Below are 24,631 nucleotides of genomic sequence, written 5' to 3'. Positions count from 1 at the left end.
GCTCTCTCTCTACTACGAGAAGAGGGCCTCCCAATGCCTTTAAAATCGCTCTTGATCCTGTGAAACTACGGTCTTATTCTTTGGTTTTTTCGGTAAAGTCACGTATAAAGATAAAATAATAAATTAAATAATAGCATACGACGTTTCGATTGCAACACAAGCAATCATCATCAGGTATAATGAAATAGCGACATAGAATCTAACCAGAAAACTATAGACAGACATATAAGCAGACAGATATCACCAAGATACATAGAGAGAGCAACCCAGGTATTTAATTTATTATTTTATCTTTATACGTGACTTTACCGGAAAAAAAAAACAAACCAAAGAATAATTCCTGCAGTCACGAAAGTTCAAAAATTAAGATTAAACTACGGTCTGTTCAGTTTCATCATCTGAATGAATCTCATTGCTTCATCTCCACTATGGTCCTCTCTGGTACTTTCTCCTTTGTTGCCATTCCCGTCACCAACCATGTTCATCTGCAGTCAACCTTTACGATGCGTCTTGCTGCAAGCTCAATTTTCTTAACAGTCAGTATGATACCTGTGAATTAAGTTTGCTCATTTGGTCCATGCCATGTGCTGCTCTTTCTTTCTATCTTCGTGTATACTTTTGAGCATGTATTTTTCTTCATGCATTTTTTGCACACTTTTCAGCTTTTGTTACATTTGTAAGTGTCGGTGACCATGTTTCTGATATAATCGTCACAGCGGGTGATTCTCGCCGATAGAAAACGTTCGGTGTCACCACGAAATATGTCTTTCAGATAAAAGCAAAGCATCCGGCCAGCGAATGGTGGGAGATGTGAAGTTTGAAGAAGCAAGGGAAATGGCTTCCTTCATCACGCCAGTGCCGGGTGGCGTAGGCCCAATGACCGTCGCAATGCTGATGGAGGTATTTATGCAGACGCATTACTACAGCACCCAAGCACTACTTCCCTTATTTTACCAGGTAAAGCCCACAGCTCTATAGTTATTTTTCAGAAGCGACCTGGCTACAAATGATAGCTCAACGGAAGTGGCTTATGTGGACGTTTATCAGCAGCCAAATAACCACGGGGAGAACGGGCTAACTCCAAATATACAGCAGACGTCAGGGTCGAGATCAAACCCATGACCTCCTGTGTACCAGGCAAGGCAGTTAACATCTCGCCACTTAGTCAATCTATGCACGTAAAATTATGTTCGGACGTGGCCTGGCGGTCGCTAGTTTTAAAGGACCCCAAGTGTTTGACGACAGATAGTTTAACATGTTTAGTTGAATTAATTCATCGAGTCTCTGAGCTGGCACCTACTGAGATCCTGGATTCCAATCCAAGCAACTGCCAGCGGTTCAATTGAATTCTCAAGTGCGTAGTGAGTTTATGGTCTCAGCCCAGTCACTAATGACTGAAACAAGAAAGTATTTTATACTGGTAGGAACCTCCTGGTTACACCAACCCACAGGGGATTATTGTCTCCGTCCGTCTGTCGTGGATCCAAAAATGGGCTGGGTGGAGATGGGAGGGTGGGGAGGGGTTGGGTGGGTGGGTGGAGAAGGTGGGGAGGGGGTGGGTGGGGAAGGTGGGGAGGGGCTGGGTGGGGAGGGGCTGGGTGGGGAGGGGGGGTGGGAGGGGTGGGGCTGGGTGGGGAGGGGCTGGTCACCCCGTGGTGCCCTTATAAAACTCAACGTTTAACCTACTCACGCCGGCTTGTGCCCGCCCTCACAGCCGGCCATATTTGCGGAATACACCACGCCGCCGTTGAGCCTGGCCATTGACCGAGCAACCCAACGTTTCTACCAGCTCCCTCCGCAGGAATGTGTTAAAAATGCTTTGCGATTGTGTTTTCGCTGTGTATGCGCTTTCACGTATTTCAGAACACTGTGGAGTGCGCAAAGAAGTCGCTGGCGCAAGTTAAGACTGGAACGTGGGAACTGACCCATCTGAAGATTGAGCCAAAGCAGCCTGTCCCATGGTATGGCTTCAGTGCTTCTCCTTTGCCGTGTCACTCGTGATATTGGTTGTTAAAGGTTACGTGTGAAATGTGTCACTAATGTCGGTGTGAGGAATGTAACGATTCACCCCTACTTTGATGTGATGAATTGTCGTGATTTGCAGTGATGATTCGATGCGATAGTGAATTATTTTATTTATCCTGATTGTGCCGTCTCGTTTGTACGGCCCACGCATCGTCTGTGTCGTATCTCAGTTTGACTCATTCCGTGTACTGTTTTTTCATTCGGCTTGAAGGAGAAATTGGTATGAAATGGTCCCGTACCAAAATCAAACCTTTCTAAAACTCGCAATTCAGTGAATGTATCCTGAGCAGCGTAATAAATAGATTTTGGATGATGAATCATCATTATATTAAAAAAAAAAAATTGAAATAGCGCCTTATCCAAGGCACTTTACACAGAATTGACAATAGTACATATGAATGTAATAGTGGAAATGGGGTGAATGAAACAGATGAGAAGAAGCAATGGGCAAATCTTTGATTCGTGAATTCGGTGAAAGCGAAATTGATGATTGTAAATGATGATGGATGGATTGAATGAATGAAGTAATGAGTGAGAGCCATATAATGAGAATATGAAGAGGTAAAAGTAACGGCTGCGGTTATGAGGGGGAGATTAAGGGGTTGTGGGGTGAGCTTGGGAAAATAAGTGAGTTTTGAGTGCGGAGTGGAAACTAGTGAGCGAAGGTGATTGTTTAATGTGTAGGGGAAGTTTGTTTCATTGGGGGGCGAGAAGAGAAAAAAAGGGAAAGCGTGGATTGAGCGGAAGGAGAAACCAAGCGAGAGACGGCAAAGATTGTGAACGTAGAGGGCGGGAAGCCGACACGTATAAAGATACAAGAGTGGCAAGATATGAAGGGATTTGCCGACCAGAGTGAGGAAATAATAAAATAAATAAAATACATTTCTCACGACGTTTTGGCCACAATACAAGCCGCCGTCCTCAGGTGAAGAACAGAGCTGTTGGAAAAACAGGAAAAACAACATTGAGACGCTGTCTTTTCGACAGCTCTGTTTCTTCACCTGAGGACGGCTGCTTGTGTTGTGGCCAAAACGTCGTGAGAATTTTCTTTTATTCAGTTTTATTTTTATTATTTTATTATTTCCCTTCTACGTGACTTTACCGAAAGAACCAAGAATATTAATTTCTGCAGTCACGAAAGCTTTAAATCGAAAAATTTCAGAGGTGAGGAATTTGAACAAGGAACGGTTGTAGATAGGGTGTCAGTGCAGTTGCGCTCGGGGGGTCGAGGTATGGAAATTGTAGGGATTGTTGAATATGAGGTGAGCAAAGTTGTTTTGGATTTGGTGAGGGGGGGCAAAAGAATGAATTGGCAGACCGAGCATAACAGAATGATATGTCTGCTCAAGATGCAGTCATTTTTTATAGTGTAACCTTTGGACACACACACACACACACTGCAGTTGTGTTCTTCTAATGGTTCTGGCTGACTCAAAGTCACACATGTCTTTAACCCTGACGATCACACCCCTTGGTTGTGCGTGATTTTTCCCTCAGCGACATCGAGATTTCCCGCTCGCAGAAGCCCAAGCCCATCGAGATTTTGGGCCGAGAGGTTGGGCTGTTGCCCAGCGAGATCGAGGCGTACGGACACGGCAAGGGGAAGGTGTCGCTGTGCGTGCTGAACCGCTTGCGCAACGAGCCCAGCGGCAAATACGTCGTGGTCACTGGGTACGAGCGCAGCAGGGTGCAGACGGAACGATGCGGAATCGGAATCTTTATTTACACTGGAGGAATCCGATCAGCTATCAAGCTCTTTCTGATAGATGCCCAATAGGAGCGGATCAGAACGTTACAACAACAAACAGTACAAAAACACTAGAGGAGTACAGAGTGTAGGGAAGGTAAACAAATCGGTAAAAAAAAAACAAACACACTTTTTTTTCTCTGACCAGGCAAAGCCCACTGAGCTCCTAGCTTCCCCTTCAGAAGTGACCTGCCCACGAACGACAGCTCAACAAAGTGGCCCAAAATAAGTCTTTTACCGCGGCCTTGCAAATTGCACACGAATTGATGCGGTCTGCTTTTTGCTTGCAAGTTTCAGATTTACTGAAATACACCAGTCTTTGGACGGGCAAAAGGCTAGTAATAAATATTGACTTGCTCTGCTTGAAAGAATAAGTAGTTGGGTTGGCTGATTGCTCCTGAAGTTGCTGATTCACTAGCCACTCTCACCGGCTGTCATTCGCATCTTTGTCACTCTTTTATCACTACTATGGCAGTCGTTACTGTGATCTTCACCCCTTGACGTCTCAAATAGCAACACTACTTTATACTCCAGGTCCGTTCATATTGGATCGCCTTAACGAGAATTATAGTGCTCCCCTGGACAGAGCTAATGCATTAACTTAAGTTGGAAAGTGTTGAAAAAATGTATATTACGTTGTGCTCGGGAGTAGTGTGACAGCAGCAACTGGGAGCCGACTGTTGTGCTTGTGAGAGAGTGCGAGTTAAAACGTGGTGCGATGTAATCCCCAGCATCACCCCGACGCCCCTGGGCGAAGGCAAGAGCACCACCACGATGGGGCTGGCGCAAGCGCTGTCCGGACAGCTGCACGTCAATACCTTCGCCTGCGTGCGCCAGCCTTCGCAGGGACCCACGTTCGGCATCAAAGGTGCGTGGGAGCACGTATTTGTTTGTTGTTGTGCGCGTGTAGCAGTTGGCGCACTGCACTACGTACCTGGTGATCAGTGTACTATTCCCGCTCACGGCCAACACCAGTGACAATTATCTGAACTGGTCCTGGGCTTTTCCTAGGTCGACTCGGCCTCGAATGAGTAGCCTTGTGCGGTGTGTAAACATCGCCACTGGGGAGATAAAGGCAGTCGGGTGTGGTGCTGGCCGCCCACCGTACCGTGCCGGCCTTGATAGGTGCTTACTAACAGCACTTGCCCCTAAAGTCTGAAGGCTATAGGAAGGATCTTTGTCCATATCTCCATGAGTGTGATTTCATAAACGTGTCTGTTGGTCTCTGACCATTGGTGTTGCTTTTCCAAACCAGGGGGTGCAGCAGGAGGAGGCTACTCCCAGGTCATCCCCATGGAAGAGGTCAGCTCGCACACTCCGCACGCCGCTCATGCCTCCAAGCCGCACCACACACGGTGCCCTACAGTTGTGTTTGCTCAATTTTTAACCAGAAATTAAAAATACGGTTTCCCTTGACTAAAAAAAATTGTCTGTCGAATTTCACATCAACAGAGCTCTGTGCCTTCACTAATTCAAGTTCAAGTTCATTTATTAGGTATAGCCCTGTGAGCCATTCGGCTCTTGAATCGGGTGCAACCGCAACAAACAAAAAAAAACATAAACATGAACAAGAAAACATCTTAAAGTGACTATGTGCAAACAGAAAATCCAAGAAAAGGACGGCAAAATATTGCAGAAAAAGCACCATACACCAACACTGTGTGCAAAAATCCCAGTGGGATGCAAGTCAAACAACAACAACCACAAGACAATTGTTTAAGATATCAAATGGATTCCACGAGTCTGTATGTATACTCCTATGTAGGAAAAAACTATTTCAATCGCCAAACAAAAAATAGGGTTAAAGGAAAGCTGAACTCCAAAAGTGTCGTGCTCTAATTATAAATGTTGTGGATTTACTCTCCAACACACCGGTATGCTGTACTAGTAACGAATTGGCCACGTTTTGTTTACGTGACAAATCTTGGGCTTGTTTGTGGTGGCGAGTTTAATGGCACATTGATATTTACGCGATCTAACCCAAAAAAAATCCTCTTGTGGACAATTTTGGTAGCGAAAGCCTGTGTTAAACTAAACTACTTTTATTTTAACAGGTAAGACCCACTAGCTCTTTTTTCAGAAGTGACCTGGCCACAAATGAGAGCCTAACGAAGTGGTGTATCATCATATGGAATTGTATTGCAGCCAAATACTCTAAACACACGTTTCTAAATGTGGAGGGAAAAACCGGAGGAAAAAAAATCACACAACCACAGGGAGAACATGCAAACTCCAAATATACAAGCGTCAGGGTTAGGATCGAACCCACAACATTCTATATACCAGGCGAGGTAGTTAACATCTCTCCACCGTGGCGCCCCTTGAAGGACAAGGAGAAATGTTGGAGGACAATGATTGATTAGATATTCCAACGCTGCAAGATGATATGCATACTTTTTTTTGGCCATCTGGGTAAGGGTGTAGCGATGATTTCAAGTGAGGGGGGTGAAGAGAAGATTGGCCAGGATTTTCATTATTTAATTCACGTCGCCTGCCCGCCAGCTCACTCGCTGTTTCGTCCGCAGTTCAACCTGCACCTGACGGGCGACATCCACGCCATCACCGCGGCCAACAACCTGCTGGCCGCCGCCATCGACGCTCGCATCTTCCACGAGAGCACGCAGACGGACAAGGTGAGCACGAGCGTGGGGGAGGGTGAGGGGGTTGGAGGGCGAGGGGGGTGGAGGGCGAGGGGGGTGGAGGGCGAGGGGGGTGGAGGGCGAGGGGGGTGGAGGGCGAGGGGGGTGGAGGGCGAGGGGGGTGGAGGGCGAGGGGGTTGGAGGGCGAGGGGGGTGGGGGGCGAGGGGGGTGGGGGGCGAGGGGGGTGGGGGGCGAGGGGGGTGGGGGCGAGGGGGGTGGGGGGCGAGGGGGTGGGGGGCGAGGGGGGTGGGGGGCGAGGGGGGTGGGGGGCGAGGGGGGTGGGGGGCGAGGGGGGTGGGGGGCGAGGGGGGTGGGGGGCGAGGGGGGTGGGGGGCGAGGGGGGTGGGGGGCGAGGGGGGTGGGGGGCGAGGGGGTGGGGGGCGAGGGGGGTGGGGGGCGAGGGGGGTGGGGGGCGAGGGGGGTGGGGGGCGAGGGGGGTGGGGGGCGAGGGGGGTTGGGGGGCGAGGGGGGTGGGGGGCGAGGGGGGGTGGGGGGCGAGGGGGGTGGGGGGCGAGGGGGGTGGGGGGCGAGGGGGTTGGGGGGCGAGGGGGGTGGGGGGCGAGGGGGGTGGGGGGCGAGGGGGGTGGGGGGCGAGGGGGTTGGGGGGCGAGGGGGGTGGGGGGCGAGGGGGGTGGTGGGCGAGGGGGGTGGGGGGCGAGGGGGTTGGGCGACCTATCAGCAGGCCTGGCTTTTTATACATTCAGCCATCTTTTATACGCCGTAGTTAATGCTTCAACAAGTTAGGAAAAGGCATGCAAATGCATGTATGCGTGGGTTATAATGGAGTGTAATGTGCTGCTTTCCAAAGTGCGTGTGTCTTCAGGAGTATTTCATCCGCACAGATTGCTTCCGCAGTGCAGAAGCCATCTGTGTTTTTAAGGAAGTAACAAAGTTATTTTTTGTATCACTTTTGTCACATTCGAGCTTTAAGTACCAACAATCATTGGGTTTTAATGCAATGAGATGAGGACCTATGTAGCAGGGCTTGTGAGAAAGGGGCTTCCATTGGGTGTGTGTGGGTGGGTAAGAAACAATTCAAGGTATGGGCCTCCGAAATTGTCCTGTGATGTCCTCTTACCATCCTCTAACATTGGGTGATGTGACGCTTTATAGTCTGAACCACGTCCATTCTCGAAGACAGTGGTTCTTAACCTAGGGTACGCACACCCACTAGGGGTGTGACGTGCCCTTTCTGGGGGTGTGAGACATGGCCAGATTTTTTTAAAATGTTAATCATTGAAACACAAATTAAGCACAGGCACATAAGTACAACTACTTTGTTTTATCAAACCTAAGCTTGTGTTGCAATCGAAACGTCGTGAGAATTGTATTGTTGAATTTTAATTATTTTATTATTTCCCTTCTACGTGATTTTACCGTAAGAACCAAGAATATGAATCCCTGCAGTCACGAAAGCTTTAAATCGAAATTTAAACATTATTCCATTGGAACCTCATTTGCCAGTAAAAAATATGATAATTGTTTTTTTACCCTTCTATCTGGTAACAAAACTGACACCTTTTTTACTGGCAAATGAGGTTCCAATGGTGTAAATGCTTTCCCCGAGCTCTCATACTCTGATGGTGCATTGTCTTTGAGTTGTGCGCCTTTTGGCGTCATGTGGTCCAACCCATGTGAGACTAGGCTCTAAGGAAAGCTGTCTCGGGTGTGGACCAATCAACTTCAAGGACATTGTACATTATCAGAGTTATGTTTTTTGTTTGCATTATGACTGCAGGTATTGTGGTCTATGCAAACATAACTCCTTGTAAAAAAGGTGTCAGTTTTGTTGCCAGATAGAAGGGTAAAAAAACAATTAAACAATATTGTTTTAACGATTGAGAACCAAAGGGGGTGCAAGGCTGCAGTAAATGTCAAGAATCGCTGCTCAATGATTACGCCAACCAATGGCCTTGCCTTCAGCTCTGTCCTTGATATTTTACTCTAACTTTGCATTGGATTATCCTCCCCAGTTGCATTACAATTGTTGTAATTGCTCGTGCGTGAAAGTGACGTCCGCGTCGTTCAAATTGTGTATGTATTTGAGCAGTTTAAGCAATCGGATGCAACAAGAGGTCCAAATGAATGTAATAGTCTCGTGGTATACTGCCAATATCGCGCTTGCAATATAATTGATAAAATGAAACACTTTTCCCAGTTCTCAACAAATGATTTAATATAATTTGTACTGCCAACAGCATCCGCTATAGGTGCTTGCAGAATGTAGTGGTTGTGGAAGTACCTAAATGGATTGTTATTCCAGAGTAGGAACACAAGTAAAACATTTAAATACAGTACCTTAGCGGAAACAAGACATGGCATTTACCAAACACAGTAAATATGTCAAACATAGATTTATTTACCTTTATGCATGCTGCTAAATGGACGTTAATCAGATGCAGTAGCTACTCGTCGCCTTTTAAAGGTGGCTTTGATCTCCTCTGCCATTTCATCCCCACGTGTTTTCTTCAAAGGCCCTCTTTGCTCGTCTGGTGCCTTTGCAAAAAGGGAGCAGAGCCTTCTCTCCAATTCAGCAAGCGCGACTGAAGGTAAGAAAGTGCATCGGTTATATTCCGTGTTTATTCCAACGTTATGTGGTACATTCCGACGTTACGTAGTGCGTGTGTAGCTTCTGTGAAATAACAAATTATCCATCTCTAGGGTTTTGCATGGAAAATGAATGCTGGGGGAAATGGAATGACATTGTGTGAATGCTAGGAATGAATTAATTCACAGTGTGATGTAAATGTGCAAAAATGTTCGTTTAGGTTGAGTGACATTCTGTCGAGATGGTGCTATATTTCCCACATTTGAAGTTGAGACATTCAGTAAAATTGGTACCGTGCATAAATAAACATGTATCCGTTGGTAAATTAAATGTATTGGTTAGTTTGTGTGTGTGTACTTGAATGTTTGGTCATGGTGAACACCAGTGACAAGTTCTGTCTGAACATGTCCTGGCCTTCCCATTGGTTTGACTGAGAGATTCCTCGTTCTAAGTGTGGTCTGTCCGCATCACCTAAGTGGTGCTGCATTCATGCCAGGATTAACAGCTGCTGTTTAACAGCGCTCTTTTTCCCCCATCAGTCTCTATGGCCATGCAGAGGAACCTTTGTTTTGTTGTGTGTGTTTACAGAAACTGAAAATAGATAAATCGGATCCGAATACACTCACGGATGAGGAGATCAAACGATTTGCACGCCTTGACATCGATCCCAACTCGATAACGTGGAATAGAGGTAATACAAACTAAACGCAGATCCCCCGTCATCCAGCACGCACAGATCTTGACGATTACTGAACAAAATACAGCAGTAACAACGATCGGGCAAGATGGCATCACAAAGTGTACCCCGTATTATCCAGATTATGATAATTATTTATCCCCCACCTCCCCCCGTGAATTTGAATGCAAAATTGGTGGTGCGTCTTATTATCCTGTACCTACGTGTGTGTGTGTGTGACCCGATTAGTACCCAGATATTGACACTCGACACAGATTTTGTGTGTGTCTAGCTTTTGGGAGGGTCTTATAATCCGCAGAATATGGTAATGCAGTAAAGGGTTGGCAACTTTTTTCAGTGCAGTTAGTGATGCTGCCTCAACATCTTATGTAAATGTATTTGTGATTGCCACTCCACATCTTAATGTTATGATTTTGCACAATAATGTTTAATTACAGTTGTTTAATTGTAGTTTAACATCCCATGCTAATTCGGTGAACAATTATTGCAATGAATAATGGTTGAATGTTTTTCTTATATTTATTTTATACTAAAAATGTGAAATTATGAACATACTAAAAATACTGTACAAATTTTGGTAACATCTCTATGAAGCTTAAATCGTAGATGCGTTTAACATAAAGCTACCACATTTCTCAGAGGCTCAACAAGGACACGTGGTGGATAATGAGTCGAGCGTGGAGCTGCATAAATGTGAAGCAGGACTACATTCTGACCTTGGAAAATGCTTTAGGACACAGCGATAGCCTTTCTGAAACCCGGGACTGTCCCGGCCAACCTAGGACATTTGATTGCTTTAGTTTAACATATTTCTTCTTGCTAAGTGGGTTTATAATCTCTGGATCGTAGTACAATCTTTACTATAAGTATGTTTCTATTTTTAGTGATGGACACCAATGATCGCTTTCTGCGCAAGATCACAATTGGAAAGGCTCCGTCAGAGAATGGGATGGTTCGGGAGGTACGTGCGTATGTACGAGCTTAAAGCAACGTTGTCTCTACCCGTGGCATGGATACTGTGCAGGAAAAATTGCGAACATGCGCCGGGCAGGTCGTACGCCACGTTGCGGCGACAAACACACGAATACAAAACATGAAACAAAAAATGCCTTGCTAACAGTTTGTCTACCACAGCTTCGTTTTCCTGGGTTGTTGGGTGTGGCTCCTTCAGCTAAACTAAAACTGTAAACTAAACTATTTTACGAGTTGAGGCCCACTGAGCTATATCGCTTATTTTTCAGAAGCGACGTAGCCACAAATTATAACTCAATGAAGTGGCTTATCGCGTGGACATTTCTAGCAGCCACATACTCCAAAAGCATGTTTGTAAATGTCAAGGGAAAAATCGGTGGACCCGGAGAAAAATCCACCTGACCACGGGGAGAACATGCAAACTTCAAATATAGAGACGGCAGGGTCGGGATTGAACTCACGACATCCTGCATACCAGGCGAGGGAGTTAACAGCTCGTGTCCTTTTGTGCGCGTCTCCCGCTCCTGCCGCAGACCCAGTTCGATATCGCGGTGTCGAGTGAGATCATGGCGATCCTGGCTCTCGCCACCAGCCTGGGCGACATGCGCGAGCGTCTGGTCCGCATGGTGGTGGCGACGAGCCGCTGCGGGGAACCCGTCACCGCAGAGGACCTGGTATGTAGGGGAGCCGCAGTCTGATTCTAAAACGGATACGATGTCAAATTTCACGATACGACATGCTGTACGTTTTCACGATACAATGTAAGTTTATACGAAATAAAATGTCGTGCTACAACATAATGTGCGTTTTCACAATGTAATGTAAGTTTATGCGATGTTAAATTTCACGATATAACATGATGTACGTTTTCACGATGCTAATGTAAATTTATACGATATAAAGTTTTCACGACGCAAGATGATGTGCGTTTTCACGATACAATGTACAATCTATACAATATCAGTATTCATGGCAAGACGGGCTGCTAGCTGGCCATGTGCCGTGGCTTTGCCTGCCAGATATGTGGTAGCTTTAAATTTATGTTGAACTTGTTTTGCACCGTACGTAGCCAACCGTGCTAATCGGAGGTGTCTTGAACTTTGTGCCATGCGTGCCTGTCTTTGTTGCAGGGTGTGAGCGGAGCCCTCACGGTGCTCATGAAGGAGGCCATCAAACCCAACCTCATGCAGACACTGGAGGTGAGGCCCCCACTTTGCCGGAATACGCCATTCACAGCACTCTAATGGGACTGTTGGCGTTGCCTCGCCAGTCACTTCTTGTTAAACGATGATGCAGTACGAGAAACGAGCTCGACTTCTTGACGCGTTGGCTACTTTGAGTTGACATCATGATCGGATGCTCTGTGCCCATTAACGATCACTCGAGTGCCACAGTGGTGCTTTTGACCATGTCTCATTCGAGAAGCTTTAGACTTGTCACAAACAACAACGACAACAACAGCCGCCATTCACCTTAAAATGACGGTGATGTCACCGCAGCACTTGCGCCAGGTTCTAAGGTGCAATTTAAAGGCCACGGGAAGAGTCGAAGGCTTTCTGCCAGGAGGTCACGGGAGCAGACTCCCCTCCCCTTCCCATCACAGGTGCTATAGGTTAACTGACCGCTATGACTGGCAGTTGTACGAGGCAGCTCGGGACACAGGCTAGGTGCGTATCCGCAAGAGCCGGTTTTTGTGGGGGGTTGCGTTTGTTGTCCGACGACACACGTGCGTCCGTGGCCTCCGCAGGGAAGCCCGGTGTTCGTTCACGCGGGCCCCTTCGCCAACATCGCCCACGGCAACTCCTCTGTGCTGGCCGACAAGATCGCCCTCAAGCTGGTGGGAGAGCAGGGCTTTGTCGGTACGCGCCCCAGTTTTTCTCTCTCTCACGAGCTCGGCACCAGCTGGTTGCACAGTTCCCAGTAAAGTTACGTCATGTGTTTTTTTTTCTTTAAGGTTTTTTTTTCTTTCAGGTTTTTTTTTCTTTCAGATTATTTTTTTTCTTTAAGGTTTTTATAGACCAAGGTCATCAAAGCTCACCAAAGCTCACCGCAATTCCCGTAGGTCATCGGTCCCTTACTCCGTTGATGACATTTTCTTAGGGGCTGTGACTAATTCACAGATTTTAAAAATGTGTATGTCGCACGAGCACCCAGCTCACCATCAGAAAGTCAAGTTTAAATTCTAGTCATTGTGTTGGCTTTGGAAAGCCATTCTTTGGTGTCTGGGGTCGTCCAGATGTTATTGTATTTGTACCTCCTGCAGAAGCACATGTGTTGTGTAGTAACTCCTGACACCCAGGAGGCTTGTAGAGGAAGACTGAGACGAGGATTCTTACATAGGGCTGCTTTCCGTTTATTCACACTCTTACACACTCTTACACACTCTTACACACTCTTACACACTCTTACACACTCTTACACACTCTTACACACTCTTACACACTCTGTTTACACTCTCTACACTCGACGCTTACACCCGTCATGGCGCACGTCAGAACTCTGTCCTCTACGCGGACATCCCTCAACTATCTCCGCCCCGGTACGACTTCCCCTAAGTCTATCACCTCGTCTGCCCGGGCGGGGGCTCTCCCATCACCGCCCGGCGACGAGGTGAGACCTCTACATCTCTAGCCCTTCTTTGGCGGCTGGGATGTCTTCCACGCAGGCTATCATGCTTCCACGCAGGCTGTCATGTCTTCTACGCAGGCTGTCGTTCCCCTCACTCTCTCACTCCCCTATGGCGACCACCTCACTCTCCCCACGGCGACCCCGCCCTCGTCCCGGGGGTCCCCCTTAACTACCCCGTCGCCTCGATGACATAACGTCATCACATCACGTCATCCCACTCCTCTACAGATGACATGACGTCATCCCACTACTACTCTACACATGTTTGGCAGTAATCGGTGATGTGAAATATGGGTTGCATTTTGCCGCAGTCACAATTAGGTGACTCCTAATATCCACTTATGGAGGCTCGCAGAGATGCACATTAATACTCATAGACTCACACGGAGGCCTATACTATACAAAGTAATCTGGTGTGTGTGTGTGTGATGGATAGCACTTCACTGGCATCGCAAATTGAACAGCTCCACTTACGGAGATTTACGGAGACTCGCATAGACTCGAACCCAGAGATTTGCATATAGAGACCCACAGACTCGCACAGAGCCCCAATACTGTACATTACAATGCGATATGACTATAAACTCCTTAGTTGCACACTGATGGCGGAGGAGGAAAGCAACTACACCCTTCCAAACGGCTATAAATGAATGTTGAACGACGATCGGTGATGTGTACATCTCAGTGACGGAGGCTGGCTTTGGGTCCGACATCGGAATGGAGAAATTCTTCAACATCAAGTGCCGCCTGTCGGGCCTCTACCCCGACGCCGCGGTGCTGGTGGTCACCGTGCGGGCCCTCAAGATGCACGGCGGAGGCCCCATTGTGGTTGCTGGGCAGCCCCTGCCTGAGGAGTACACCAAGGAGGTGAGCGCGGGTGGGGGGGGGCGGCGTGGCGGGGGGGGGAGGCCTTTGAAGAGTCGCAGGAGAGGCGGGCATTGTAAAGGTCAGCCAAGCCAAAGCGGCACACGTCACCTTGAGCATTTTTATAGGTGTTGATGGTGGAGTGAAGTGGTGGCGCTGTGCACACAGAACGGTGTATGCAATTGTAGAATTGGTGTGAGTCTGGTTTAAGGGGACACTTGTTATAACTCCTATGCAAGAAGGGAGTAAAGACTATTTAGATTCCTTAAGAGATCTTTAGGAGTGGTCAGGACCAGTTCCTTGCCATGCCTAAACCTAAGTGGCAAGTGATAACTGAACCTCCCACACGACTCCACCCACATGTCCCCTTCACCAACCCCACTGGCCAGTGTGGTGAAGTACGGTCAAACAACATCCATGACCATCGTGGCATGTGGGACTCCTTCATGGAGCACTGCATCGACAAAGGGCTGACATTTTTATTTGAACGGTGCTTTACATGGATGTGGCTTTTTCATATCATAAGTTGCCCCGTAGCCTTCCCCGTCCTCCACCAGTGCAATGTAAACTTCAGTTGCTTATATCAGACTTGTGCATCTGCAACAAGATGTGCTTTGTAATCTGACTTGTATTGTTATTTGAAGTTTGATTCTTTCTTCCCAACAGAATTTAGAGCTGGTTAAGAATGGATGTTGCAACCTTCACAAGCACATTGAGATTATCCGTCTGTTTGGTGTGCCCGTCGTCGTCGCTGTCAACATGTTCACGTAAGAGACGTCTCCTAACCTTTGCTAGAATGTACTTTTACAGGTGACGCTCATGAGCAAAAAAAAAAATCTTGAACATTACTTAAACCTAACTCCCCTTTTTTGTATTTTTCAGTGTCCGTTATTGGACAAAACGTTATTTGGATATTGTAGGATGGATAACAATTATAATATCTATTTGCAAAAAAAGCGGATGCTGCTTGTGATCAGGATAAAGTTGTGCTTATTGTGTTAAATAACTAACTAGCTTTTGTGAATACGTTTTATATGTAGATAAGCTAAGCCTGAACGATTGTATCCAAGCTTGTGTGAATACGTTATACGTATAGCTAAGCTATGACTGAAGGATTCTATCCAAGATTGTGTGAATATGTTATATGTGTAGCTAAGCTATGCCTGAAGGATTGTATCCAAGCTTGTGTGAATACATTATACGTGTAGCTAAGCTATGACTGAAGGATTCTATCCAAGCGCAGACTATAAAAACACGTGATGCTCGGCACATGATGCCAGTAGCAGCTTAAAAATGTATTTCAATAAATGTTTCTAAACTGGCAACTTGCTCAACGTATTGAAAGCAAAACTGGGCAATTTAATGCAAATACATTATAACATACATCTGTAAGAATCGTACATTCTTCATTGGCAGTAAGTGATCCAATTTGTAAAATGAAACTTCATATTGACAAACTAAACTAAACTATAATCCATAATAGAGGTTATTGGGTTAGATCGCGTAAATATATAAATGTGTCATTAAAACCCGCCACCACCCGACACGGCCAACTAGTAAGGGTTGTCACGTAAACAGAACGTGCCAATTCGTCACCAGTACAGCACACCGGTGTGTTGGAGAGCCAAGCTACAACATTTACAAACTGAGTACGACGTTTCGCCAGTAATTACAAATAGCTTAACTAACTAAACTATTTATATTTTAGCAGATAAGGCTCACTGAGCTATATAGCCCTTTTTCAGAAGGAACCTGGCCACAAATTATAGCTCAACGAAGTGGCTTATCACGTGGAAATGTATAGTAGACAAATAGTCTAAACGCATGTTGATTCTAAATGTGGAGGGAAAAACCGGAGGACCTGGAGAAAAATCTGCGCGACCACGAGGATAGAGACATGCAAACTCCAAATATTCAGCAGGCATCAGGGTTGGAATCGAACCCATGACCTCCTGTATACCAGGCGAGGTCGTTAACATCTCGCCACGGTGGCCCCCCTTTGACAGCGATGGCAGTGATGACGCTCTAGCGGGCGCGGTCTTGGCGTGGTGTTGTCGTCGGAAACGTGCGGTCGCAGCACTGACACGGACGCGGAGCTGGACGTCGTGCGGGAGTTAGCGCTGGTAGCCGGCGCGTCCGACGTGGTGCGCTGCACCCACTGGGCCGAGGGCGGCAAGGGAGGCAGGGCCCTCGCCGAGGCCGTGCGGCAGGCCGCCCAGGAGTCGTTGACCGCCCCCAGCTTCCTCTACGACGTGCAGGTGAGTCCCGCTCGCGCGCCGCGGCGGTACCGGCACACGGACCGCCCCGTGAGCACCTCTCGCGCGACCCGCCAATTCCTGGTCTCCCTCGCAACCCGGCGAGATGGCACGTTACACAAATCTCGATGATGCGATCCGCCAACCCTCGTCTCCGGCAGAGCGCCGGAGACTTCCGTGAAACTTGAGCAGAATCGGAATTGGAAGTTAATTTCCCGAGGTAGAGCCCATTGAGCGCGTGTTGGGGTCTGTCCTGGTGCAGCTGCCCGTGGAGGAGAAGATCCGCGTCATCGCACAGAAGGTGTACGGCGCAGACGACATCTGCCTCTCGGAGGAGGCTCGCAGAAAGATCGAGCTCTACACCAAGCAGGTAGGGCATGGCTGGCGTGTATGTGTACCGTGTGTACAGCTGGTGCTGCATGTTTACAGTGTGTACAGCTGGTGGTGCGTGTTCACTGTGTGTACAGCTGGTGGTGCGTGTTCACTGTGTGTACAGCTGGTGGTGCATGTGCACCGTGTGTACAGCTGGTGGTGCGTGTGCACTGTGTGTACAGCTGGTGGGCTAGCATGTGCATGTGTTACTGTGTACAGTGAGACAGGCAATTCATATCTGGCTGCACTGCCGATTTTCCTGCTTGTTCAAGTCCAGGTTTCTTTTCCTTCGGCTGTCTGTGATCTTGCGACGTCACACATCACCCGCAGTGTGACGTTATCTCGTTGCGCAGCTCGAAGCCTAACGATATTATTGCTCGTGAAATAGTTCCGATGGCAAATGCCCGTTGGTAACCATCACAGAGCCCATGCATATGGATGATTTTTCTTCCCTGTTTTTAGTATGTTCGCATCTTCTTGTCTGTGTGTGCGGTAGCATAGCGGTAGTGGAGCAGTTAGTTCCCTGCACTACGAACCCGGCAACCAGCGTTCGATTCCCGCTCGCAGAGAACACCGGTGACGATTATCTGAACCGGTCCTGGGCATCCCTTCGGTCTACTCAGCCTCAAATGAGTACCTGGCGCGGTGTGTGAACATCGCCACCCGGGGAGACAAAGGCCGCCGGGCGTGGTGTTGGCCACGCACCCCTCGTGCGCCGTGCCGGCCTTCGCAGGCGCGACTAACGGCACTTGCCCCTACAAGTCTGTTAAGGCTACACGGGCGATCTTCGTCTTTGTGTTTCCCCAGGGCTTTGCCGAGCTGCCCATCTGCATGGCCAAGACGCACCTGTCGCTGTCTCATCAGCCCGAGCTGAAGGGCGTCCCCAAGGGGTTCGTGCTGCCCATTCGCGACGTGCGAGCCAGCGTGGGGGCCGGCTTCCTCTACCCGCTCGTCGGCACCGTGAGCGCACAAAGACAAAGATCCCCCCCCCCCCACCCCGTATAGCCTGAACAGAATTTTGGGGCAATTGCTGGTTAGCCGAGCACCTTTTGAAGGCAACTACACATGAACGCACGCCTCGATCAATCACATCAAGGGCTTTTGCCATTTATGAAAACATAAGAATAGGTTTTACCCTTTCTGGCAATAAAACAGGAGGTGTTAAGATGTTCAAACGCCATATAGATACCTTTTGGCAAGGAATCAAGTCTGCATCAACACACGTACTTGTGGTGAATATGCAAACACACATGTTCTGATAATATATGCATTGTCTTTGAAACTGATTGGCCTACACCAGAGACGGCCTTCAACCTTCTTTAGGGCCTAGTCTCACCAGTCTCAGACCAGAGAACGCCAAAATGCGAACAGAGTGATGTGTTAGGTTGAATATATTCCACTCTGGTTCTTTATTCGTGCAGCTTAAGGTGTTTGTGGTGATGCATGAATATCATTTGTGGGCCATATCGATGTGGTAGGCCTCGTGTGGCCATGGGCCGTTATGAAATGAAGTCGCAGGCCTTACCCGGCCCACTGGCCATCGGTTCGTCACCTCTGAGTTTGCCTGTATGCTCGTGAATAATTCGCAGAATTAGTGAATATAGATTGTCATGTGCATAATGTTAAGTGTATCATGAGCTCGTAATTCATGAGCTTAAACATTTGCAATTCGTTACATTCTCAGTGTTAACATGATTTCAAAATCAAGTTTTTTTTGGGAAGGGGGGAATTAAATTTGGTTAATTTCATTTTAAAAATTCCAAAATTGATAGGATGATTACATATGGGCACTTCTTTTAAATGTACTTGCAATAAATGCATTTAGAACACAGTTTCATGAATGGCGCGGGGATATGAGCTCCGTGTGTGGACAAAGCCCATCCAATCACAGACTGATCTAATCAGTGCCTTACTGAAAACAACACGTAATATACAACATCAATTTATATTAAAGTGTACTCTACAATTGGCTGATGGGCCCGTTAAAAAAATACGTTTCTGTTTTGGAAGAAGGCAAGCTGCTCACCTCAACTGAATATATCGGGGGTGGGGGGGGTATTTTTATTACGCTAACATTCTTGTTGTATGTTTGTACGCTGACCTTTCACACTGTATGTAGCCAACCGTGTTAATCGGAGGTGTTCCTGTAAACCCAGCGGCGGGTGGCAATGTTCTTAGACGTAGCTCGTTTTTCTCTTCTTCAGATGATGACCATGCCAGGGCTACCCACAAGGCCGTGCTTCTATGACATCGACATCGACGTGGCCACGGGGAAAATCGACGGACTCTTCTAAGGTTATCGTCACGAACTGCTGCTCCTGTTACCACCCCTCCCCCTGCCAACTTTGTTTTTCTGTTCAACAAACACGCGTGCCGGGTGCCAAGCACATGTCTTCTTGATTGGGGGGGCTGCACGAAGCATCTGCAGGAGTTGTAACAGATGCCTGCTGTTGCGCATGGTAAAAGATCTAGAGCAGAATTTATTGTTTAATTTTTTACGTTCAACACAGAACCCCAACACAGAAAACTGCACTTTGTTTACAAGTAGCTGCAAACGCATGCAATTTCGTGTTTTTTTGCAGTCATTCTGATGAGATGTTAACTCCTTCGCTTGGTATACAGGAGGTCGTGGGTTGGATTCTGACCCTGATGATAATTACATCCAGCATCATCGGGCGATTTTTCCAGAATAGTTTATACTTGCGCGATCTAACCACGAAAAAACCTTTATTATGAATAATATCGGTCGCGAAAGCCTGCGTGTCAAAAATAATTTGGTTTATATGAAGCGTACTCTTTGGTTCTTTCGGTAAAGTCACGAAGGTAGAAATTAAATAAATCACGACGTTTCGATCACAACACAAGCGACCGTCATCAGGTGGAACCGATACAGCAGGACAACTGCTGATGATGGTTGCTTGTGTTGCGATTGAAACGTCGTGACAATTGTATAGTTGTCCTGCTGTATCGGTTCCTCCTGATGATTGTCGCTTGTATTGCGATCGAAACATCGTGATTTATTTTATTTCTACCTACGTGACTTTACCTAAAGAACCAAAGAGTATGGATTCCTGCAGTCACGAAAGCTTCAAATCAAGATTATATGAAGCGTGCAATGAATGTCGGTGTTTAATTCGGACGTTTTTCCCCCCCGCCCCTCTCTCCCCAGGTTCCTCTGTGCGCTGCGTGAACGTGCCGTGCTGGTGCCATGGTCCCACTTGCTCACAAAAACACACGCGACCCCAATAAATGTTCCTCTTCGAGGTGGCAGAGTGGAGGAGGGTGGCGATGAACCGGTGTGTTTGTTCTTGGTTTGAGGAATATAATTTGTGAGGTCAAAAAAAAACGGTAGGATGAGAAAATCTCATTAAAATAAAAAAGTGGGGAAATGTTAAAAAATTGTCCCTTTTAAAATGATTGCCGAAATTTGCTTAACTTATGTGTCGGGTTCCATTGTTTGTCACGGCTTTGCTTGCTACAATTTGAAATCGGCATGTCCTCCGTGAATTTTTACAGCCGTCTTGTTTTCAAACGGCAGATTTATGGGAACACGTTAAACAAGACGCAATGCCTCTAAAGATGTGACATGGAACTTTAAGCACATCTGTTGTGATTCAGTAACGGTATAAAATAGCACTCTACAGAGATACTTGAATACATTCACAACGTGCACGGTGGCAACCTGCGTTGTAATTGAGGTACATTTATGATATGTGGGGTTAGGATAAAAATGACCCCTGTTATCACTTTGTGTTGATTGTTATTCAACTTTGTTGCCTTGCAACCTCGTGCTAGCCACTTCAATAAATTACCTGTCTTGGTGTTGTCACCTCGTCATCACCTGTGTAACAAACACAATAAACAACTATTTTATTGACCAGGTAAAAAGCCCACTGAGCCTAGGAGCTCTTTGGCAAAGGCGACCTGGCCAACACGTGATGCTAGCGCTTTGAAGTGGCTTCTATCATAATATGTGGGAAGTTACAGTTGCAGCCAAATAATATCAATGCATGTCTCTAAAATGTGGAGGGAAACGCCGGGGGAGAAGCGGAGAACAATCCACGCGACCACCACGGGGGAGAGAGAGAACACGCAGACCAGAGGTCGCAAACGGGTTTTGATTCCGTACCCGTACCCGGCCGCACCAGGGTCGCAAATGGCTACCCGTACCCGGCCAGGTACGGGTAGCCGTTCCCTACCCGTACCCTACCCGAAATGAGTGACAAACGGCTACTCACCAGTGACTCACGGCCTACCCGTACCCGGCCGCACCAGGGTCGCAAACGGCTATCGGGTAGGGTACGGGTATCGGGTACCCGATTGCGACCTCTGACGCAGACTCCCAACTATACGACTAGGCGTCGTCAGGGTCCGGGATCGAACCCACGACCCTTCTGCGTACTAGGCGAGGGAGACCACATCTCGCCTAGTACCTTACTATTATCCCCTGTTCACAATGGGAAACGCAAAAGCATATGCAGGCAACAAAGTTGTTTGTGGTGGGAGGTCGTGCGGGATTTGCGAGTTTTGCTGTTAACGCTTAAATGAGCCTTGCGCTGGTTTCTTTAAAGAGCCACAATACTGCCAGCTTCAATAAAAAGTTGAAATCGAAATGAAGTCTCGCGCCCCTTGTGAGATGTCGCGCACAGGCGTATCTGCTTGCTTTCAATGTGCCGCTTGTTTAACAGGGACGGCACATGTCGCTGTTTGCAAGCGCGCGCACGGCCACCTTGTCAGGCCACGGCTGATTGGGTGGCCCAAGATTTCGCAACTCTGAAGGGCTCAGGAGGAAAGAAAATTCAACAGTGACATCTGCCGCACTGCCTCTTGTACTCTGGTTTACTCTCCAACGTTTTTATGGCGCCGTCAAAACGTCGCAATGCACGATCACTCTTTCAAACAAATCTGGCGACCCGGTCAGATTTTTATTTTTTCGATAAAGAAATCAATATTGTGTTTGATCAGCTTTCACTGGAACACATTACAATTTGGATGTATGTAGCAAAAGTGACGTTTCTCGGTGAACCCTTGCCTGGTTTTAAATGAAGGGACATCTGTGTGAAGTAGTATGCGCATGGATGAATCGTTACTGTAACAATCCACACGCAATCCCATTGTCACGATCCGTGGCTGTATTCCGATTTAAGAACATATCTCGCTCGTATTGTTTTTGTTGCACAATTAGCCTAAATGATAGATTTGTACAAAATATGTGGATACATTATCAACCACACCGAGTCTTCGTCCCTGGGGGTTAATTACATACTCGTTATTTGTCCACAAGGATGCTGGGGCTGGCTTGGAGTCGGGATTTTTGGTGTAAGGCACTACCACGAGGGTACACCTTCATATTATGTTCGTGAAAACTCAACGTCTTAGTCGGTTGCACTGAGATCTGCGTTGCGATTTTCTGCTATGAAGGGCCATTTCCCGAAACGTTGCCTATCGTGGCGATGAGATGTCATCGCCCTCGCCTGGTCGTGTGGATTTTTATCCGCGTCATCCGGTATTTCTCTCCACATTTACAAACGCGCGTTTGGATTATGTGACTGCTATAATTTCCACATGATAAGCCACTTCGTTGAGCTCTCATTTGTGGCCAGGTCGCCTCTGAAAAAGAGCTATACATAGCTCGGTGGGCCTTACCTCGTAAAATAAAGTAGTTGAGTTTAAGGTTTCCGCTTTGAGGGCCCTGTTATCTTCTTGGTTCTTTCGGTAAAGTCACGTCGAATGGAAATAATAAAAATAAAACATTAAAATAATTCTCACGACGTTTCGGCCACAACGCAAGCAGCCGTCCTCAGGTGAAGACCAGGTCTGTCGGGGAGACAGCGTCTGTTATATTTTGATTTAAAGCTTTCGTGACTGCAGGGATTCATCTTCTTGGTTCTTTCGGTAAAGTCACGTAGAAGGGAATGTTGTTGCTTCAACACACCGGTGGGCTAAAGCAGTGAACTATTTGTCTTTGTCAACGTGACACATTTTACTGATTGGCCGTGTCGGGTGGTGGAGGGTTACGACACATTTATAAATAAACGCGATCTAAACCCAAAAATCGTTGATTATGAAGAAGGGAAGTAAGAAAAAAATAAAATAATACAAATAAAACATAATACAATTATTAATTAAGTTTATGTTTTATTTTTATTATTTTATTACTTCCCTTCTACGTAACTTTACCGAAAGAACCAAGAAGAAGAAGCGTCTGTTATGTTGACGGATGTTGAGTTTGTGTTCTGCACGCACGGCGATTCATTTTGGCCGGGCCACAATCCATTCTATGAAGAGGTTGTCTGCACACCTGGTCACAGTACTATGGGGATATAGGGTACAGGATACAATAATATAGGATTGTTATGGATAGGCATAGCTGGTACTATAGTGGCAGTACCTGACGCCGATCAATCCTACACCTCCCAAGCCAGAGCAGCAGAGATTAATCTAATTGGTTCTTTCGGTAAAGTCACGTAGAAGGGAACTAATAAAACTAAAACTACAATTCTCACGACGTTTCGGCCACAACACAAGCAGCCGTCCTCAGGTGAAGAAACAGCTGTCGGAAAGACAGCGCTCCCAATGAACACCGCCAAGCTTGGCAGCGTATTTAAGCTGGGTGGGAGGACGGCTGCTTGTGTTGTGGCCGAAACGTCGTGAGAATTGTATTTTATTATGTTTTAATTTTATTATTTCTCTTCTACGTGACTTTACCGAAAGAACCAAGAAGAACGTCTTGTAGCACGAGGTGTCTGTAACACTGGTCGTTAGTCACCCTGTATTGACGTATGTGTGTGTGCGCGGTGCTGACCACCCACCACCTCGTGTGCAGTGCCGGCCTTCATAGGTGCTCGTTAACAGCACTTGCCCTAACAGTCTGTTGATGCTATATGGGGGGGGCTTTATATTTGTGTTAAAGGATTACGCTTTGCCATACAGCTCCGCTCGTCATGGAGACGCTCGCTAACCGTTGTGCCTCAATTTCATAGACACCAAAGACAAATATTCCCCGTACAGCCTGAACAGACTGTTGGGGCAAGTGCTGGTTAGTGGCCAGCACCACGGCTGGTCTCCCCAGTGGCGATGTTTACACAGCGCACCGGGTACTCATTTGAGGCCGAGTCGACCTCGGGGAAGGCCCATGATCAGGGGGTCAGATAATCGTCACCGGTGTTGGGACGTGAGCGAGAATCCAACTCGGCGTTGCCAGGTTCATAGCGCAGTTCCTATCCCACCACCACCACCCCCAATCGGGGCTGTGGTTTGCCCCGCGTCGGCCGCTTCACAACACGAGACGAGAGACGCGCCACGGCCAAGAGGGAGAGAGGGAGAGAGCGAGACGATGTTCCGCCACCGGGCGTCCTCCTCTTGTCCGCCCGCAGTATTCTCCGTTTGCTTCCGACGACTCCGCGGCGTTGCGCAGACGTCGCTGTCGCCCCTTCGTCGTCGTTACCACTGGCAGCGTGGGGACGCTGATGCAGCAGCAGCAACAGCAACAGCTGCAGCTGCTGCTGCTGTTTGCCGTGCAGCGAAGGTGCCGGATTGATCTCGCGGAGGTTGGAGTCGCTCGCTCTCTCATCCTCTCCCTCCCTCCCCCCGTCCCTTTGCTGCGAACAGCCCCAACCAAGCAAGCCACCCACCCCCGCCTGCCCCTCCTGGCTGGGTCAGGCCCGGCGTGCGATCCGCTTTGTCCATTGCCGCCGTCCGTGTACGATGTAGCCAGCCCCTGCGCGATTGTGATGATGATGATGGTGGTGGTGTCGTAGCGTCCACGAAACATCCGCTGAGAGGCGTGCGTGCATTGTGTGGGTGTGCGAGACAGAGACAGAGGAGGCGAGAGATAGGAAGGGAAAACCGACGGCTGCTGCTGCTGCTGTACAACACGGCCA

General features: G+C 47.6%; 1 protein-coding gene across 2 annotated transcripts in view; it reads left to right on the top strand.

Moving 5' to 3' along the window:
- Positions 1-21,361, top strand: part of MTHFD1 (methylenetetrahydrofolate dehydrogenase, cyclohydrolase and formyltetrahydrofolate synthetase 1) — a 39,139-nt gene extending 17,778 nt beyond the window's left edge. For both annotated transcript variants that reach the window (XM_061573660.1, XM_061573659.1), the window contains exons 9-27: positions 773-900; positions 1,864-1,961; positions 3,523-3,696; positions 4,504-4,640; positions 5,028-5,074; positions 6,298-6,405; positions 8,887-8,961; positions 9,549-9,651; positions 10,542-10,618; positions 11,163-11,303; positions 11,760-11,828; positions 12,377-12,488; positions 13,943-14,124; positions 14,788-14,888; positions 16,199-16,379; positions 16,639-16,746; positions 17,556-17,708; positions 18,953-19,043; positions 19,918-21,361. In XM_061573660.1, the coding sequence (XP_061429644.1) occupies positions 773-900; positions 1,864-1,961; positions 3,523-3,696; positions 4,504-4,640; positions 5,028-5,074; positions 6,298-6,405; positions 8,887-8,961; positions 9,549-9,651; positions 10,542-10,618; positions 11,163-11,303; positions 11,760-11,828; positions 12,377-12,488; positions 13,943-14,124; positions 14,788-14,888; positions 16,199-16,379; positions 16,639-16,746; positions 17,556-17,708; positions 18,953-19,042 (2,084 nt within the window). In that variant the 3' untranslated portion in view covers position 19,043; positions 19,918-21,361. The remainder of the gene's footprint in view (positions 1-772; positions 901-1,863; positions 1,962-3,522; positions 3,697-4,503; positions 4,641-5,027; positions 5,075-6,297; positions 6,406-8,886; positions 8,962-9,548; positions 9,652-10,541; positions 10,619-11,162; positions 11,304-11,759; positions 11,829-12,376; positions 12,489-13,942; positions 14,125-14,787; positions 14,889-16,198; positions 16,380-16,638; positions 16,747-17,555; positions 17,709-18,952; positions 19,044-19,917) is intronic.
- The last annotated feature ends 3,270 nt before the right edge of the window (positions 21,362-24,631 follow it).

Source organism: Lethenteron reissneri, chromosome 53, assembly GCF_015708825.2.
Source record: "Lethenteron reissneri isolate LAM-NWPU_2019-01 chromosome 53, ASM1570882v1, whole genome shotgun sequence".
In the NCBI taxonomy this organism is placed as follows: domain Eukaryota; kingdom Metazoa; phylum Chordata; class Hyperoartia; order Petromyzontiformes; family Petromyzontidae; genus Lethenteron; species Lethenteron reissneri.
The sequence above is the reverse complement of the archived record's forward strand: the minus strand, read 5'-3'. Positions and strand labels throughout refer to the sequence as shown.